This window comes from Anolis carolinensis, chromosome 3 (genome assembly GCF_035594765.1).
Source record: "Anolis carolinensis isolate JA03-04 chromosome 3, rAnoCar3.1.pri, whole genome shotgun sequence".
Taxonomy (NCBI): Eukaryota; Metazoa; Chordata; class Lepidosauria; order Squamata; family Dactyloidae; genus Anolis; species Anolis carolinensis.
Window position 1 is genome coordinate 26,518,356 of NC_085843.1, and position 19,700 is coordinate 26,538,055.

General features: G+C 42.9%; 1 protein-coding gene across 1 annotated transcript in view; it reads left to right on the forward strand.

Moving 5' to 3' along the window:
- ddx10 (DEAD-box helicase 10) overlaps positions 1 to 19,700 on the forward strand; it is a 232,214-nt gene that overhangs the window by 142,784 nt on the left and 69,730 nt on the right. Inside the window, exon 16 of the mRNA XM_062974612.1 lies at positions 5,543 to 5,599. Coding sequence (XP_062830682.1) covers positions 5,543 to 5,599 — 57 coding nt within the window. The remainder of the gene's footprint in view (positions 1 to 5,542; positions 5,600 to 19,700) is intronic.

Here is a 19,700-nt window from a genome sequence, read left to right on the forward strand (position 1 = left end):
TTTCTATTAACCATGCACCATTCTTTTGTGCTTCCCAAATGTCTTCCTGCAAGCACTAGAAATTATTTCCATATATTATGTTGCCAGTTGTCCTCTGCAACATATTGCCCAGGTTCTGTATATCTTGTTAGCGCTGGTCCATGAAATGTGACGCTGCCCATCCTTCCCATATATTTCCGTCATCTTTTTGTTGTCTTCTCTGGCAAATATTTTATCTCAATGAGTAAAATCAACCAATGCAGTTTTATTTTGCAGCCTTTATTTAATTTTCTGTGGCTTGCACCAGCCTCCATCAGAAAGAACAGAGCTTGCACAGCAAGCAGTGCCTAGTTGGCTTGCACCCTGTCTTTTCTATTTGGATCAATTATACTTGATTGACATGATGAGGGAGACGAATGAGTGTTGGCAAAATAGCACAGGGAAACAAAATCACCTTGTGCTCAAAAGAATCTTTCCTCTTGAATTTTTCATGTTGGCTGCGTTCAAATCAAGTTATATCTTGTTCTGATTTGTCAGCTGTCTGGGCTTCTTTTCATTTCTTCTCCAGTTTCCCCTTCCGCCCAGGTCACTTTTAATGCAGGTTTGCCATCTCCTTCTCTTTCTCTTTCAAAGTGAGCAATTTAATGGGAGTAGGTAGTTTTTCAGAGAAATGGGCAAGTGACATAGGATGACAGGCTACACCACAGCGGGTCACAGCACAGTAGTTTGGAAATTGGATTGAAGGAGATAGAAAATTGAGTACTATCTTACAAGAGCCATCCACATGTATAAAATGCAGAAGAATTAAGCAAGTTGTGGTTGGAGCAGCAAGAAAGGACCTAAATTGCGGCATACATTAGAAGAGGGGAAAGGAAGAAAATTGGGTTGCCCTATTGCTTCTGGTTTATGTGGAATAGTTTGTGACCTGCACCTGAACTTCACATTGCACCCTCATTATGCTGCTATCATAAATCGATTAGAACAGTGGTTCTCAACCTATGGATCCCCAGGTTTTTTGGCTTACAACTCCCAGAAATCCCAGCCAGTTTACCAGCTGTTAGGATTTCTGGGAATTGAAGGCCAAAACATCTGGGGACCCACAGGTTCTGAACCACTGGATTAGAGACTAAATCATGACTTTAGGTGGCGTATTGATGTGTATATATACACAGGCTTGTACCAAATAAATAGGAAAATGAGAATACAGCCCCTTCTCCACTGCAAAGAGTAAAGAAACTGATTGCAGTTACCTCTTTGAGTTCCACAGCATTGGGAGCAGGTAAGCAACAGGTGAACTTGAAGGCTATGTTTGAAGGCCTCACCACATTGCCCTTCTATTGCCATCATCAAAACCTTGTAGTAAAAATGATCAAGAATCTCATTGTGTTGCTCCACCCTTTGTTCTGGTATTCAGTAAAGGTTTCCCCTACCTAGAAAAAACCTACTCAGTGAGGTTAGGGGCACAGGATCCCCGTGCAAGTGGAAAACTATGAGTTTAAAAGTTGCAAATTTTTACCAGACAGAACACCTCTCTATGAATTTCTAAATCTTTCAGCATGACTCAACATCTGCTGAAAGCTGATCACAGAATTGCACTAGAAGACTTACAAATTAACAGAGAATTTTTCAATTTAGGAACTAATAGGTCCTCTGATATGACTTCTGAAGGAGGTTTACCATAGAGTCAAACTGGAGATTTAGTGAGACAAGTTTTAGTCAAATCCATGAATAATCAATTCCGCAAAAGTCAAACCCACAAATCTGAAGGGCCAACTATAATTTCTTCCTAATTTCTGTCTTTCTATTGTAGTATCCTTCTCTTTCTGTGTTATAGAGACAATCATAAAGAAAAGCAGCCTTTCTCACAAAAATTGTCGGTAGTTGCAGTGGTGATAATGCTACTTCATGAGTTCTAGGGTTGTATACTGTGACACCCCCCCCCCCCGCCCCCCGGCATCCTTGAAATTTATCTCCCCTTCTGTCTATTTTACAGATGTCTTAGTGTTGCTCTGCTGAATCTGTAATGTATACATGAGCTGCAGCACTGCCGATGAACTAGCAACTACATCTTTAAAATAGTCTAATTGGACTGTACTGAAAATCCTTACTTTCAGTTGAAAATAATTAGGAAAATCCCATCCCTGTTTTCTTGTCCTTTCAATTTCTGCACATGGTTTTTGGAAGAACTATTGCTTGTCCACTTATACATGTGAAATGACTATTATATCTCAAAATCATATAGGTAGACTTATAGTTACCAAAGTCTTATGGTCTATAAAAGTGAAGTTGAGATTAGGAATGAATGAATACATGAATTCCTGTTCTTCCCATTGTATTAATTTTAAATCTGCTTTGCCTCATTTCTTTATCAGTTTTTTTTTCTCAGCATGAATATTTACATGCAATTTTGTACACAATTTCTGATATTATACACAGTTTCTTCTAATAAAATATTTTCACTAATATCCATTCTTTTGTGTACATGTACTCATGACAGAAGCATTTTGTATGCATTTTTGTTGGTGATCTGCATTGCAAATTTAATGCAGGAGTGCATTTTAATTTGTGTATTGGTCTGAGAAATAGAAATTAGCTATGTTTGTATTGTAATTGAGCTGAATGGTCCCTTAACCCTACTCACAATATATTATTTGAACCACATAATCAAAGTGGGAAGGATGATCAGTTATACACCAGATTGCTGTGGGTTGGATGTGTTATGTTCCTAAAGCAGAACAGCTGCAGTATTTGGAAAAAATAAGAAACTGATTAGGTGAAAATACTTAAGGTGATAAAAACCATGTTGCTAGGAGGAACCCAATGCTAATAGAGCATTACCCTGCCTAAATTAATCAATTACACATAAAACACAGGTAATTTTGCAATTCTGTGATGACTGTTCTCCAAAGATAGTATTCAGCCCTTAGGCAGTGAAGTCCAGAGAGTCTCATTTTGTTGCATATTTCACCCAGAGTGCTGCCTAAAAGGTAAGTATTTCATGACATTGTTGCTGGATTAGCTGTACACAAGATCCCTGAGTTTCAGCCACCTGTCGTATATGGTTTTGTTTAACTACAGTGTTCCCTCACTACTTCACAGTTTGCTTTTTGCAGCTTTTCTTTTTTTTCGGTTTTCCAATAAACTCTAAAAGAATATTATAAATCATAAAAAATTACAATTTACAGCCTAAGGAAGGGAGGAAGGAGAAGCAGAAGGGAGAGGAAAGGAGCCCAAGTGGCAACAGGAGGAGGAGGAGGAGATTGGTTGATAAAGACTTAAAATAGTGTATAACTACTAAAATAATGTATAAATATTAAAATAAATATAGCGTCCCTACTTTGCGGATTTTCACTTATTGCGGGTGGTACTAGAACCTAACCCCCGCGATAAGTGACGAAACACTGTACACAAAAGACAGCTGGTATACAAATGGTCCCAACAAATCTATTGCAGTTACATCAGTTACATTCTTTGCAATCTAGGATTGCTGACAATGACCCAAAACAAGATTTCCATCTCATGTAAAGATTTGTTTTCATTTGCTGTCTTTCTCTCTATGCGTGTGTTTGGTCATTTTGGAATGACTGTATGAGATTCTGCAGTCAAAAATACTTCTCTGAACATGGGACATTTTTATACCTTGCAATACTCATTCGCATTGGGGACAGAAAATACCTCCGATTAAAGCTCTCTGTTGATGTTTATAATCTGATTGGCTGATGTATTTGGCAATATAAGAAAAGCTGCAATGATTACATATCTTGATGTTGGAACCACTTTAAGTAACTTTGTACTCGAAAGGAGAACCCCCTGTTATAGATTTACTTACTTACTTACTTACTTACTTACTTACTATACTTTTACCCCGCCCTTCTTACCCCAAAGGAGATGCAGGGTGGCTTTACAATGTGACAATAATTCAATGCCATTTAAAATACAAGGAAACTCATTTAAAATACACATTAAATTACAATAGAACACAATTAAAACCAGTAACATCACATGATCCAAGAGCAAAGTCCGGGCCATTCCCTTAGTCAAATTTCATGTCTTTCGTGTCTATTGTATTTCAATCTAACAACTTTTTCTCCATTAAATCATTTTTAATTATGTTGTGAGCCAACTTAAATTCCAGCAGTATGAAGAAACACTTTTCCTTAGAATCAGAAGTTTTGTCTCAAAACTAGTTCTAGCAGTTGAGATCTTTATCAGGAGAAAGGGTTTTTTGTAAAATTAATGGAACTTAGTTTTCCACTGAAGACAAATCCCAGCCCCCACCCTAAATACATTGTATTACAGTAGAGGTATCTCGCAACAAAGGCTGTTGGCAGTGGTATTAATTCTCACGTCCCAACTCAGTCATGGTGAGGTCCGTCACTAAGCTGAGACGGAATGGGAGACATTTGAGGTGTTTGAAGATGGTGGTGGTGTTGCTATTTGTCGAAAATTATGGATACTTTGATCTTACGAGGCCTGGATCCAATGCACCTCTTCTTGCCAGGTCATAAAGTTGCATAATCTAGATCAGGGGTCCTCAAACTTTTGAAGTGGAGGGCCGATTCATGGTCCCTCAGATTGCTGAGGGGCCGAATTATCATTTGAAAAAAAAAACGAACAAATTCCTATGCTCACAGCACATGTCTTATTTATAGTGCAACCCCCCCCCCCCCCAACATTGATTTATTTACAGTATTTACTACATTTATACCCCACCCTCTCTCATCCCGAAGGGGACTCAGAGCGCCTTACAAGTTGTATGTACATACAATATATTATTATTAGCATAGCACAATATTAGCATTATATATTACTATATTGTACCATACCATTATGCCGTAATATTATTAGTGACATTACATTAAATATATAATATATAATTAATATTATTATATTATACAATATTATTATATTGTATTATTATTAGCCGCCCTGAGTCCCCTATTGGGTGAGAAGGGTGGTGTAGAAATACTGTAATAAATAAATAAATATTATATTGTATTACATTATAATATTATTATCAATATTATATGTATATGCAATATATTATATTATTACCATATCATTCATTTACAATATTTCATTTACAATATTAGTAAATGAAAGAACAATACAATATTTAAAAATAAAAATAATTTTAACCAACATACTGTAAACTTATCAGGATTTCAGTGGGAAGTGTGAGCCTGCTTCTGACCAATGAGATAATCAAGTATGATTGTTGTTGTTGTGCCTTCAAGTCATTTCAGACTTTGGGCGAGCCTAAGTCTAAAACTGAGGGTGGGGGCCAGGTAAATGGCCTTGGAGGGCCGCATCCGGCCCCCGGGCCTTAGTTTGGGGACCCCTGATCTAGATTGTGAATAAATCTTGTTGAAATGAAGGTTGCTTCTTCTTAAGTTATGTTATATTCTTTAGTTTACACTTGAAAGCTAATAGCAAGAAGTGTGCATATACTGGGAAAGCATTTGTAAAATGATCAGGCTTTTTTATAATGCTTATTTGCCTTTTTTGTTCTTTCTTCTTCTTTTAAAATATAGCTTCATGTATTTTAATTTGTCATTTACAGGAGAAAAGGTTGAAGGAAAAAGCAGCTAGAAGGGAAGCCAGAAAGAGAAGTGCAAAGGTAAGGCTTTTTTATTCTTTCACTGAAATTGTTTGATAATGTAATTTTGATGACATGTTTTTCTTAATGTTTCCTAATATTACCAGATACCCTCCAACATTTTGCTTTTAATATTTTATGCCTCTACATACTGTGAAAAGTAGCAGGGTAGTATCTATTTTAGGAGTCTAAATAGGCTGTATCTGTCCTGAAAAAAGATGTCACTGCTGGAGGCTCACGTAAGATATCAGTTCAGAGTTCTGTAATAGGCATCGTGGAAATTTTGTGCTGGGAATTGGGGGGGGGGGAGTGAAATAGATGTCATAAAATTTGGGAATGAGATAAGCAATGGGCCAATATAAATGAAAAATTTGCACACTTCCAAACCCTTTATCATAATTAGAATTTCTCCAGCGTGGTCCCTGTGAAATACGCACAAATGGTATTTGCTGCGCCTGCGCAGGCAGCTTCAGAATCTTCTAGAAGTCTCTTTTAGTACAAAATGGTGGTAGCCCCGTCCACTCTCCCCATAGAGTATATATAGCCAGTGGGAGGGGCTACTGCCTCAGTTCCATTTGTCCACCGCTTCAGCAGCAGCTATGGAATCTATTCTTTGACTAGCCAATTTTTTTTCTTTTCCTTTTAATCTCTTATTTATTATAATTTTTATCTATTAAACTATTATTCTTATTATTAGAAGGGCCACTGGACATTGATGTTGTTGTTGTTGTTGTTGTTATTAGATAATAATACTGGTGTACATGACTACCTGACAGATGGGTAGACGGCTGCCTAGGTGTCATGTTCCTTTTACTTAGACCCCAACCTTCATGTGCGCCTTCCCTCCATTTTTCTCTTAACATGAGCTGTGCTCAGTCTGAGCAATAGATACAATCTACGTATTGATCACCCTTGGTGGCCTCGACGGGCTCAATTTGCTTCATTCTTCAAGGCTTCTAGTGGGAGTTTATCCACTTTCAAACTCTCCCTTAACTTGCTGACCTCGCAAGGGGGACAAGCCTACCATCCCAAGTCTATGCCTTACGACTTGGCGAATAGGCTCCAACACCTCTCTAAATCGTAAGCCATTATTGGGGCATCCCAGAGGCTCCCACCACGTGTCCTTAGATCTATAAGTGAGACTGCTTCATTACCCCTCTAAAGGGAAATGAGTTGTTCCGTTTGCTGCCACTACTCCAGCGATTCTGGTTTTCCTGCTATCCATCTTCTCTAAAACGTTACTTGGTAGCCATTTCATGGTACAGGAGGAAATCGGGGTGCCCTCTGTACTTCTCTGACCACTTGGTTCTGCTTTTCTCATGGTTTCAAAAACATGCAACCTCCTGTCACCTATCATGCCCCAGCTTGGGGTTTGGAAATCATCCTCTCATGTCTATCGAAGCTGTTTTTCGATTTCTCCTCTTCAATGGATGTAGCCTTTCTCCCCAGGTGTCAAGACCCAGGCTGCAGAGCACCAATAACCATGCACAGAGACCAGAATCTATCTAATATCTTTATTAAAGGAATATATAAAGTCAATAAAAACAAGTGAAGAATATAGTTCAGAAGTAGACCTTTCAGGAAAGGTCAAATATAGTCCAGGAAATCAGTGTCCAATATGAGATATTAGAGTCCAAAGTTATAATCCAATAACCGAAACACACACTTTGCCGAGCAAAGTGTGGGGAAATGACAGGGTCCTTTAGTCCAATGGAGCTTGACAACAAGGCTGGAGAGCAAACTAGATTCTTAGCAAACAAGGCTTGATTCGAGGCAACAAGAAGCAAGAAACAAGAACAGGGTCCGTGGCGAAGTCCGTGGCAAGGTCCGGGGAACAAGGCAGGGTTGGAACAAGAACAAGGTCCTGGAAACAAGGATCAGGAGTAGCGTAGTCCACACACGATCTCACTCCCGAAGCTGACGAATTGACTCCGCAAGGATCTCCTTGCGGGTAAACACCTATATAGGATCTTGTTTTCCCGCCAAAGAACACTTTCCCTGGGGAACAAGAAGTGAAACCCATACTATGTCCAGATGCATGACTCCTTGTCACGACCCAGGCTGCAGAGCACCAATAACCATACACAGAGGCCAGAATCTATCTAATATCTTTATTAAGGAAGTATATAAAGTTAATAAAAACAAGTATAGGAAATAGTCCAGAAGTAGACCTTTCAGGAAAGGTCAAAATTAGTCCAAAAAAGCAATGTCCAATATGAAATAGTAAGGTCCAAAGTTGTAATCCAATAACCGAAACACTCACTTGCCAAGCAAGTGAGGGGAGATGACAAGGTCCTTTAGTCCATGAACTTGAGCAAGGCTAGGAAATAACTTGATTCTTGGCACACAAAGCTTGATTCAAGGCAACAAGGGAACGAGGAGCAAGAACAGATCCGTGGCAATTACTTGGCGAGGTCCGGGAAACAAGGCAAGATCCGGGGAGAAAACAAGGCTGAGAACGAAGGCTTGGAACAGGAACAAAGGCTTGGAAGCAGGAGTAGCTGTCCACACACGCTGCTCCGGTAGCTGACGAATTGACTCCGCAAGATTCCTTCGGGAGCAAGGAACCTAAATAGGCCTCGTTTTCCCACCAGAGAACACTTCTCTGGGGAATCAGAAACGAAAGTCAATCTCTGTGTCCAGATGTATGACTCCCTAAAATTTCTCATGGCAGCAGGCTTAATCATCTGAATGCTTTGCTGCAATTCTCAAGCTCCTGCGATTAGCTTGTTGCACTCCTTTTTGCTGGAGATAATAATTACGGCGCGAAAAAGGGGGAGAACTCGACTCAGGGCTTGTTTGGCAGATTTCTGGAAGACAAGCCTCCTGCAGGTGCAAAGGCTCAATTTTTGGCTGGGATAGTTCCTTTTCTGGCTGAAATGGTGGAAAACCCAAGTTTTCCTCTTCATCATTCACAACAGCACTAGGAACGGGACTACATGGCCCATGAGTCATCACACTCCTTAAGATTTCCCAAGGGAAACAGGCTTAATCAGCTAATTGTCTGGCAGCGATTCTGGCGCTTCGGCGACTCGCCTCCCTAGCGCCTCTATCTCGATTATAATTATCCCGGCGAGAGAACGGGGGAGAATTCTGCCCAAGGCTTGTTTGGCTGACTTCTGGAGGACAAACATCCTGCAGGTATAAGGGCTCCAATTCTGGCTGAAACGGTGGGAAACCAAAGTTTTCCTCTTCGTCTGCCACAATAGTACTTGGAAGGGGACTACATGGCCCATGAGACATCACACTATCCCCCTCCTCAAGGCCCCTCTCCAAAATGGGCCCTCTTCCCGAGGTGCGGGGCCGCGGCTTGGCAGGGTAGACCTGATGGAAGCGGTGGACTAAATCGGGGGCATGGACTGTGGAAGCGTCTTCCCAAGAGCGTTCTTCGGGGCGAAAACCCACCCAGTCAATGAGATACTGAAGACGGCGGCGGTGGAATCGGGAATCCAAAATGTCCTGAACCTCGAATTCCTCCTCCCCGTCCACCAAAACAGGGGCGGGGGCCGGCTGGTCTGCATCAGGGCGCACACCATCCGCCGGAAGGAGCAGGGAGCGATGAAACACAGGATGGATGCGCATAGAGCGCGGAAGTTGGAGTTTGAAAGTCACGGGGTTAAGTTGCGCCACCACTGGGTAGGGACCAATGAAACGGGCATCTAGCTTCCGGCAGGGATGGTGGGAGGGCAAAAAACGAGTGGACAGCAGAACCCGATCTCCTACCTTGATTTCGGGGCCCGGTTGGCGATGACTGTCAGCGTGGCGTTTATAGTCCTCCTTGGCTTGGTCCAGTTGCTGGAGCAATAGTTGTTGCACCGCTGTGAGTTCTTGCAGCCAGTCCTCCGCTGCGGGGACTTCTGAGGTTTCAATGACTGAAGGAAAGAAACGTGGATGGAATCCGTAATTTGCAAAGAACGGGGTTTCCTTGGTTGAAGCCTGGACACCGTTGTTGTAGGCAAACTCTGACAGAGGTAACAGGGATGCCCAATTGTGCTGTTGGTAGTTTACATAACAGCGAAGGTATTGTTCCAAAGTGGCATTGGTGCGCTCCGTTTGTCCATCAGTTTGGGGATGGTGAGCTGAAGATAAACGAGAGTCTATGCCTAGTAGTTGTTGTAGTGCCTTCCAGAAACGAGAAGTGAATTGAGATCCACGGTCAGTGACCAAACTCTTGGGCAATCCATGTAGCCGGAAAATATGCTGAAGGAATAAATCTGCAGTCTGTTTGGCCGTGGGAAGGCCATCACAGGGAATGAAGTGGGCCAATTTGGTGAAAAGGTCCACCACCACTAGGATCGTGGTATATCCAAGGGAGGGTGGTAGGTCGGTGATAAAATCCGCAGAAATTATCTCCCATGGACGAGATGGAGTAGGAAGGGGATGTAGTAGCCCTGAGGGCTTCTCCCTTCTTGTCTTGGAACGCTGGCATACCGGGCAGGTATTGACATATTTCTCTACATCCTTGCGGATCTTGGGCCACAAGAAATCTCTTAGGATCAAATGCATGGTTTTAAAAAGTCCAAAATGTCCTGCTGGCTTGCAGTCATGACACAGGTGAAGTGCCTTTTCTCTGCCTGGTCCTGGAGGGATGTAGACATGATTTCTGTAGCATAATAGCCCATCCTTAAGTGAGAAGGGGAAACGTAGTCCTTGGCGAATTTGATCTTGAGTCCAGGCATCCGCCTGTTGACTGGCTCTAAGTTCTTGAGCACAAAGGGGTCCTGAAGTAGAGGGAATTGGTTCAACAGCGGTGGATTTGGTGTTTCCCACTGTGAGCATGGCAAAGGTTTCAGGCTGTAGCAATTGGGATTCGAAGGTCTCTCTGCGCCCTGCAGCATATTCTGGTTTCCGTGATAGAGCATCTGCTTGCTTGGTCTGAGCTGGGGTTACATAATGGATCTGGAAGTCAAAACGTTCAAAGAACAAAGCCCAGCGCTGCTGCCTCTGATTTAACCTGCGGGCAGTTCTTAGATGTTCCAAATTACGATGGTCAGTATGAACCTCAATGGGAAATTTGGCCCCTTCTAACCAATGTCTCCAATTTTCAAAAGCTGCCTTTATGGCCAAAAGTTCCTTCTCCCAAATAGTGTAATTTCTCTCTGGGGCTGTTAGTTGACGGGAGTAAAAAGCACAAGGATGAAGATGTTCTCCCACTGGTTGCATGAGTACAGCCCCAATTGCCACATCAGAGGCGTCAGCCTGCACAACAAAAGGGGTTTTAGGATCAGGGTGCTGTAGAATTGGCTGGGACGTGAATAACTTCTTTAGTTGCTGGAACCCTTTCTCTGCTTGCTCCGTCCAACGGAAAGGCTGTTTTCCACGGATGCAGCTGGTGATTGGGTCAGACCAGCGGGCAAAGTCTGGAATGAACTTGCGGTAGTAGTTCGCGAACCCCAAGAAGCGTTGCACCTCTTTCTTGTTGGTTGGCGCCCGCCATTCCAATACTGCTGAAACCTTTGCCGGGTCCATGGAAAGTCCTAGTGGCGAGACACGGTAGCCCAGGAAATCTACCTCTTGTAGATCAAAAGCGCATTTTTCCAACTTGGCATATAGTCCATGATCCCGCAATCGTTGTAACACCAATCTGACGTGGTTCTCGTGCTCCGATTGTGATCTAGAAAACACCAAAAAATCGTCTAGGTATATGATCAAGAACCGATCTAGATAATCTTGGAAAATATCATTGACAAAATGCTGGAACGCTGCGGGAGCTCCGGATAAACCGAAATTCATGACCAGGGACTCGAATAATCCGAATTTAGTCTGGAAAGCGGTTTTCCACTCGTCCCCCTCCCTGATGCGAACTAGATTGTAAGCCCCCCGGAGATCCAGCTTGGTGTAAACCTTGGCCCCTCGAAGCCGGTCTAATAGATCCGAGATCAAAGGCAGGGGGTAGCGGTTCCGCTTCGTGATATTGTTCAATGCTCTATAGTCCACAACCAAGCGTAGGTCCCCTGACTTCTTTTTCACAAACATCACCGGGGAGGCAGCTGGGGATTGAGAGGGTCTAATGAATCCCTTGCGAAGATTTGACTCTATGAACTCCCTGAGAGCTTCTTGCTCTGGTTCCATCAAGGAGTAGAGGTGTCCTCGCGGGATCGGGGCCCCCTCCACCAAGTCAATGGCACAGTCATATGGTCTATGTGGGGGTAGTTTCTCGGCTTCCTTTTCATTGAAAACATCCCAAAAGTCTGAATATTTCTTGGGTAAGGTGATGATGGGCTCAGCGTCTGTGGCATGGCAGACCTTGGCTACTAGACAATGGTTTTGGCAATATTTTGAAGCAAACTGTAGTTCTCTGTTGGTCCAGGACATGTTTGGGTCGTGGAGCGTCAGCCATGGAATTCCCAAAATCACAGGGAAGTGGGGCACCTCGGTAACAAAGAAGGAAATCTCTTCCAGGTGTTCCCTTATCCACATCCTGGTGGGTTCAGTCCATTGACTTACTGGACCCGTCTTTAGGGGACGGCCATCGATAGCCTGCACCACCCGGGCGTTCTTGAAATCGTGATATTGTAATCCCAGAGAGTCGGCATACTCTCTATCGATGAAATTGTTTGTTGCCCCTGAGTCTATCATGGCATGGATCATGACGGGTCCTTTTTTCGCTGACCACAATGTGACCACTAGGAGAAATAGGACCCCAGTTTGCGGCTCTTGAGTGGGGTTCTTGACCGGGTTGGCGAGCCTCTCTATGCCCGGTCGCTGGCTTCCCCCGCCGGCTTTGCGCCAGCCGCCTCGGCCGTCTCCGTCTCCGCGGAGGACGCCGACGCCAAGCGAGCGGCGGGCTTTTTCTTGGCTGGACATTCTCTGGCGAAGTGGCCCCCGTTCCCGCAGTACCAACAGAGGTTTAAACGTTGGCGGCGGGCCTTCTCAGCAACATCTAATCTGGGACGCACATTGCCCAACTGCATCGGCTCCTCCTCGCTTCCTCTGGGGTATGGGGCTGGTGGCGGGGGTCTCCACACTGGACGCGGCTGAATACTGGCGGGAGCGGGAGGTTTCACTCCTGATCTTCCACTCTGGCCTCGGAGCCACTGTTTTTTGTTGGCAAGCAGGACTTCGGCTCGTAAACATTGATCAATAAGTCTCTCAAGAGAGTTTGGGGGATCCACCTTGGAGATTTCTTCCTGCATCTCGAAGTTGAGACCCTCACGAAACTGTCCTCTGAGGGCTATATCATTCCAACCGGTGTTTTGGGCCAGCACTCGGAACTCGGCTATGTACTGGGACAACAGCCTGTCCCCTTGGAAGAGACGCCGGAGTTTATGGCCGGCCGCCTCCACATTGTCCTCAATCCCCCATGTCGCCTTAAGGTGGTTCAGGAAGTTTTGCGCAAGTTTTGCATGGAGCCCGCATCAAATAGCGCCGTCGCCCAATTGGCCGCTGGCCCTTCTAGGAGACTGTAAATCTACGCCACCTTGACAACTTCTTGGATCTCCTTGCGGGTAAACACCTATATAGGATCTTGTTTTCCCGCCAAAGAACACTTTCCCTGGGGAACAAGAAGTGAAACCCATACTATGTCCAGATGCATGACTCTTTAAGATTTCCCAAGGGAAACATGCTTAATCAGCTAATTGTCTGGCAGCGATTCTGGCGCTTCGGCGACTCGCCTCCCTAGCGCCTCTATCTCGATTATAATTATCCCATCGAGAGAACGGGGGAGAATTCTGCCCAAGGCTTGTTTGGCTGACTTCTGGAGGACAAACATCCTGCAGGTGCAAGGGCTCCAATTCTGGCTGAAACGGTGGGAAACAAAAGTTTTCCTCTTCGTCTGCCACAATAGTACTTGGAAGGGGACTACATGGCCCATGAGACATCACACCAGGAAAACAATCTTCTTTGTTGTTATAACCTCTGCACAACGAGCCGGTGATCTGTGTCCACTCTGAATAGATGAACCATGTCGGCACTTCCTCAAATATAAAGTGTTGTTTGGGACATTGCCTTCTTGCCAAGTTCTCCTCGAAATCTGCATGTCACAGAACATACTATTACCAATCTTCTTTCAGAATCCATCTTCGCCTCTGGAACAATCCCTTCACCTCCTGGATGTTTACAGAGGTTTAGCATACTATATACGCAGGACGTCTGGACTTAGAGTTTCCAAGACTTTTCCTCAAGTGCTGGAAGGTGCCAGTGACCTTCCACTCCCCCCCCCCCTCCAACAGCTTTCTGTGTGGGTTGTATCCACTATCTGTTGGTGTTCCAGTTGGCAGGTTATTCCTTGCCTCTGCAAATCAAGGGCCACGAGAGTGGTCCCCAATTTACAAGCCTTTTTGAGGGGCATGCCTTTAGAAGACCTATGCTGGGATGGCTGCCTGACCTACTATCCATCATTGTTGCTCATTACAAGGTGGATGCCTTCTCCAGAAGAGGTAGGGCCCTCGGCACAGAGACCATCTTCTCTTCGGTGGCCTGACTTCCACCATCCATGATTAATAGCTTGCTAGTCTACCATATTTGCATATTTCACAGGGACCATGATGGAGAAGTAAAGGTTGCTTGCCTGTAACCGTGTTTCTCCAAGTGGTCACCTGTGAAATTCACACATCCCCACCCATCCTCCTCACTTTTGCCATGCCTCAGTCCTTCAAGTTGCTACTTGCAGTGGAGGAACTGAGGCAGTAGCCCCTCCCACTGGCTATATATTCTCTATGGGGAGAGTGGACGGGGCTACCACCATTTTGTACTAAAAGAGCCTTCTAGAAGATTCCGAAGCTGCCTGCGCAGGCACAGGCAATACCATATGTGCGAATTTCACAGGTGACCACTCGGAAAAACACGGTTACAGGTAAGCAACCTTTACGTATCATTGAATTGGAACAGATTCACATGGTAATGTGATTTCACCCCAATGAGTGCTTGCAGTCCTGCCTTCCCCAATCTTGTGTTGTGTTTGAGGCAGTAAACACAAAAAGGTGTTTTTCTCGTATGTTTTTCAAGCTAGTTTCAAGCCCTGGCTTAGAGAGAACTAGATTATTGTGCACCATGTTTAATACTGATGATAGTGTAGTTCTTAACCAGAGATAGTATCAACCAGTGGTAACTGGCCCAGAAGTGGATAAGAGTTATGAAGAGAGATTTCACAGTCTTTGTAATCTATTCCTGGTTTTACACCTGTGACACAAAAGTCAAGAGTGACAGTTGCATTGTCAAAAGTCTCTTGGTTTTGGAATACTACTTCAAGTGAAGTTCTACTCACCCTATTTCAAAAAATATATATTGTATAGCTCAGGAACTTAGAAAAAAGAGTAATTAAAATGAGCAGGAAAGTGAAGCATCTCCCTTATTAAGAAAGGTGTAAAAAGATGGCAGTTGTTTTAGCTTACTGAAAGTCAATTAAGAAAAATGCGATAAAGGCTTTAAAATTATAAACAAGAAAAGAGTGAGTTAAAAAGCAATTAGCTCAAAACATCAAGACTATATCATTCAATATCGTGGATTGACAGCTAGCTGAAGTCAAAAGAAAGAAAGGAAATGCTTTACCCAACTTGAACTAACAGACTTCATTACCACAGGCTGTTGTGATGATTGCTAGTAGGTCTTGAAGGATCAGTTTGCGTAGAATCCACCAGGGATGGGAAACATGTGGCTCTCCAGATGTTTATGGACTGCAACATTCATTATATCTTACCATTAGCTATGCTGTTAGGGATGATGGGTGTTCCATTGTAACAACGTCTGAATGACACTTTCCTCACCCATACACTAGAATACACCATGGATATCAAGCACAGGTAGATAGTAAGTGATATAGGTTATATTTCATTTACACAGGAAAGCCAGATGTAATGACACTCTATCTTGTAAATCCCCTGATTTGTCACTTCTCAGGGGATCCCTGTTAGATACGGAATGGTGTGTGTATGTGTGTGTAAAATCCATCAAGGCAATTTTAAATATGTTGTATTTAATTTTTTTTTTTAATCCTTGCACATTGTAGATTTAGCTTTCCTCTCCAAGAATTCTTTTTGTTCCCCAGTTGCATGGATCCATGTGTATCTATGCAGTGGTTGAATGCAACACAACAGTTACAAAGGTATTTTAAAGAACATCGTTGTAGCCAAAGTTTGAAACATTTACATGCAGCAGGGAGTCCCTAATAGCAGGTCTTCCAACGAAGAAGTAAATGTAAACCATGTGTTAAGTTATAATTTTGTTCTGAGTTTTGATTGCAGTGATATTTTTTCAGTCTTTTGAAGGCATACAGTCCAAAATGATTTTCCAGGATGGAGTCCACTTGTGTACCTGATTTCCCTTACCTTTTGCATCTAGTTTCATTTTGTACCTAGCATTGAGGAAAGATTGGATTCCTTTGAGAGTAAATTTAATACTGTGCTGTTTCTTTTTCTGTGTTCTCCTTATGCTGCCACTTAAACTTGGGAAACTTGTCTGGGAAAATTATTCACATTATGATCTGAGAATGGGGTGTTGGGAATAATTGATGTTCATACAGAAGTAAAAAAAAGTCTGATTGTGCTGAGTACTAGCTCTCAAAGCTACATTAAAAGATGACTTTAAGAAAATGTATTAACAGCAGCACATTCAAATTGTGTCTGTTAGGGCCTGAACTGTAAGTAACATTGCTATAAAATATATGCTGCTGAGCTTATATCCCTCACAGAAGCAAACTAGAGTGTGACCATTGAAGGCCTCTTTTCTGAATTGCAAAAGGCAAGATGTGAGGCTTTTAAGCAAAGGCTGGATGGCCATCTGTCGGGGGTGTTTTGAATGTGATTTCCTGCTTCTTAGCGGGGGGTTGGACTGGATGGCCCATGAGGTCTCTTCCAACTCTATGATTCTATGATTCTATGATTCTATGTAACTTGCAGGGTGGTGGATCTACTCTTGGTTTTAGTTTAAATGTTACACAATTAGGAGATAAGTTTCAGAACCTTGGATAACTCCTTTTAACATTTAGACAAAATCCTGGAGCAGACTCTTTGCTTATTTGACCAATCTGAAAGATTCAGACAATGCAGCAGGGAGTTCCTAATAGCAGGTCACATAGAACATGTGAAATTTATTTTAAGGACAGAGCTTCAAAAATGTTTTTTGACAGCTCCCAGAGTTCCTATTTAGCAAGGAGGGAAATTGTGGTCTAAAAAGAAAAGTTTCCAAGTTCCAGCTAGAAAAGGGTTAAAACTCAGTGGCAGAGCACTTTGAAGGGGGAAAAACTGCAGGATTAATCCCTACTATCCTCATTTAAGTTGAGGGGAAATTTCTGTCTAAAATCCTGGACAGAAAAGTACAATTAGTCCATATGCTATCTGGTCTACATCAAGATGTTGGCTGTGGTCTTTAAAGGTAAGAAAGCATGGAAACATCCATTGAAACCTGATAAGGAAGAAAGGTTTAGTTTCAGAATTTTAAAAAGAAGGTTATATATGAGACATTAGTTGGTTGGGTTAATTTGTAAAGTAAACCTTTTTGAAATGTATCCTTAGTGTCTTTGTCATGTTATGCAAGACATTTAGATCTCAGAATGTCTCCTGCTTCATTTCTTCATTCAAAGTCAGATTTTCTTGCAATCTTTGATTCTGCTCCATTTCCTATTTTTGTATTCCAATCGCCTTTGTTTAACAAGAAGTCCTGTTTTGATGTGTAATCAATTTTTCTGGACTGAAGCAGAAAATTTTCTTTCCTCCTCCTCCTCTCCCCCCCCCCCCTCCACCACCACCACCACCAGTAGTTAGAACATAATCTTGGTTGCAGGTAATGTTGGTGGTTTTTACCTGAAGACTTGTTGACATGATTGTTGACTTTGGATTATATCATAGAATCATAGAATAACAGAGTAGGAAGAGACCACATGGGCCATCTAGTTCAACCTCCTGCTATGCAAGAAAAGCGCAATAAAAATATCCCTGACAGATGGCCATCCAGCCTCTGTTTAAATGTTTCCAAGGAAGAAGCTTCCATCACACTCTGAGGCAAAGAGTTCCACTGTTGAACAGCTTGTAAGGTCAGGAAATTCTTCCTAATGTTCAGGTGGAATCTCCTTTCCTGTAATTTGAACCCATTGCTCTTAGTCCTAGTTTCAAGGGCAGCAGAAAACAAATCTGCTCTCTCTTCCTATATCCTTTGACGGCTTTTCCTACATGTCTCCTCACTATAAATACCATCTCCGTTTTTCTTAAATTGGATTTCTGAGTAAAACACTGTGTAATTTTGTGATTCTAGATCCAGGGAAGTCATGCTACCTCTCTATTCTGCCTTGGTCAGGCCACACCTGGAATACTGTGTCCAATTCTGGGCACCGCAATTGAAGGGATATGTTGACAAGCTGGAAAGCGTCCAGAGGAGGGCAACTAAAATTATCAAGGGTCTAGAGCAGGGGTCCTCAAACTTTTTAAGTGGAGGGCCAATTCACGGTCCCTCAGAGTGTTGGGGGGCCAGACTATGATGAAATAGTCCAAAATTAGGATTGTTTTTGTGTGCCTTCAAGTCATTTCAGACTTAGGTCTAAAGGTTAGGACAGAGGCCAGGGAAATGACCTTGGAGGGCCGCATCCGGCCCATGGGCCTTGGTTGGGGACCCCTGATCTAGACAATCTCATAAGACCATAGGTAAGCAAAGAGACCTCCAAAGACCATCTAGATGGTTTCATAAGACCATCGGTAAGGGAAGGGACCCTCAAAGCCCATCTAGATGATCTCATCAGGCCATCAGAAGACTATAGAAAAGGAAAGGGACCTCAAAGACCACCTAGATGGTTTCATAAGACCATAGGTAAGGAAAGGGGCCCCTAAAGGCCATCTAGACAATCTCATAAAACCATAGATAAGGAAAGGGACCTCCAAAAGCCATCTAGATGGTCTCATAAGGCCGTAGCTAAGCAAAGAGACCTTCAAAGACCATCTAGACAATCTCATAAGACCATAGGTAAGCAAAGTGACCTCCAAAAACCAGCTAGACTTAGGTCAACCCTAAGTCTAAAGTTTAAGACAGGGGCCAGGTAAATGACCTTGGAGGGCCGCATCCGGCCCCCGGGCCTTAGTTTGGAGACCCCTGGTCTAGAGAACAAGCCCTATGAGGAGCGGCTTAAAGAACTGGGCATGTTTAGCCTGCAGAAGAGAAGGCTGAGAGGAGACATGATAGCCATGTACAAATACGTGAAGGGAAGTCATAGGGATGAGGGAGCAAGTTTGTTTTCTGCTGCCCTGCAGACTAGGACAACAATGGCTTCAAACTACAGGAAAGGAGATTCCACCTGAACATCAGGAAGAGCTTCCTCACTGTGAGGGCTGTTTGGCAGTGGAACTCTCTCACCCGGACTGTGGTGGAGGCTTCTTGTTGGGGGTGCTTTGAATGCGATTTCCTGCTTCTTGGCAGGGGGTTGGACTGGATGGCCCATGAGGTCTCTTCCAACTCTACTATTCTATGATTCAAAAAGTCAAAATTCCTACCCACTTCAGCTTACTCACCCCAAGTATTATAGTGTTTAAATGTACATAGTACATACGTATAATTCATCAGAATGGGATGGCAAATAGTATATGTTTGTAAATTAGATAATAAATTTTATGTCTTTTAAAACTATTTTGAAATAGTTCGTGAATGTATTCAACTTGTATTTTAGGGGGTAAATACATTTCATAAACATTTCATAATATTCAAGAAGCCATAAGATAGATAGTAATGTTCAACCTGAAATTAGGAAACATTTTCTAAATGACTATTCTCATTTTCTGAAAGACTATTTGCAACTGCTTTTCTCTTATTCATTCTATCAACATCACTTCTCTTTGATATAATTTTAACTTTATTGTACATTTTTTGGGAGTCAGTTGAAAATCATGCCAAGCAGTCTTTACTTTTACAAGAAGATGGCTAGCAACACAGAGGACTTTAAAATGCAGCTTTGACATATTGTCTCCTTTTACACCCTCCACTCAATATCATTTGTTGGAGTACATGAGTGAGAAGGTGTCACTGTATCCATGCCCTACTTATAGGCTTTCCATTGGAGTGGCTGACTGACTGCTGTGTGGTGCAAATGCTACAGTGTCTGGGCTTTTCATCTGATACAGCAGTGCCCCTCTCAAGTTTTTAAAAGCTGCAAGTGCCTTAGAAGTATTTCTTGTCTCACTGGCTTTGTACAGATTCTGCTGGC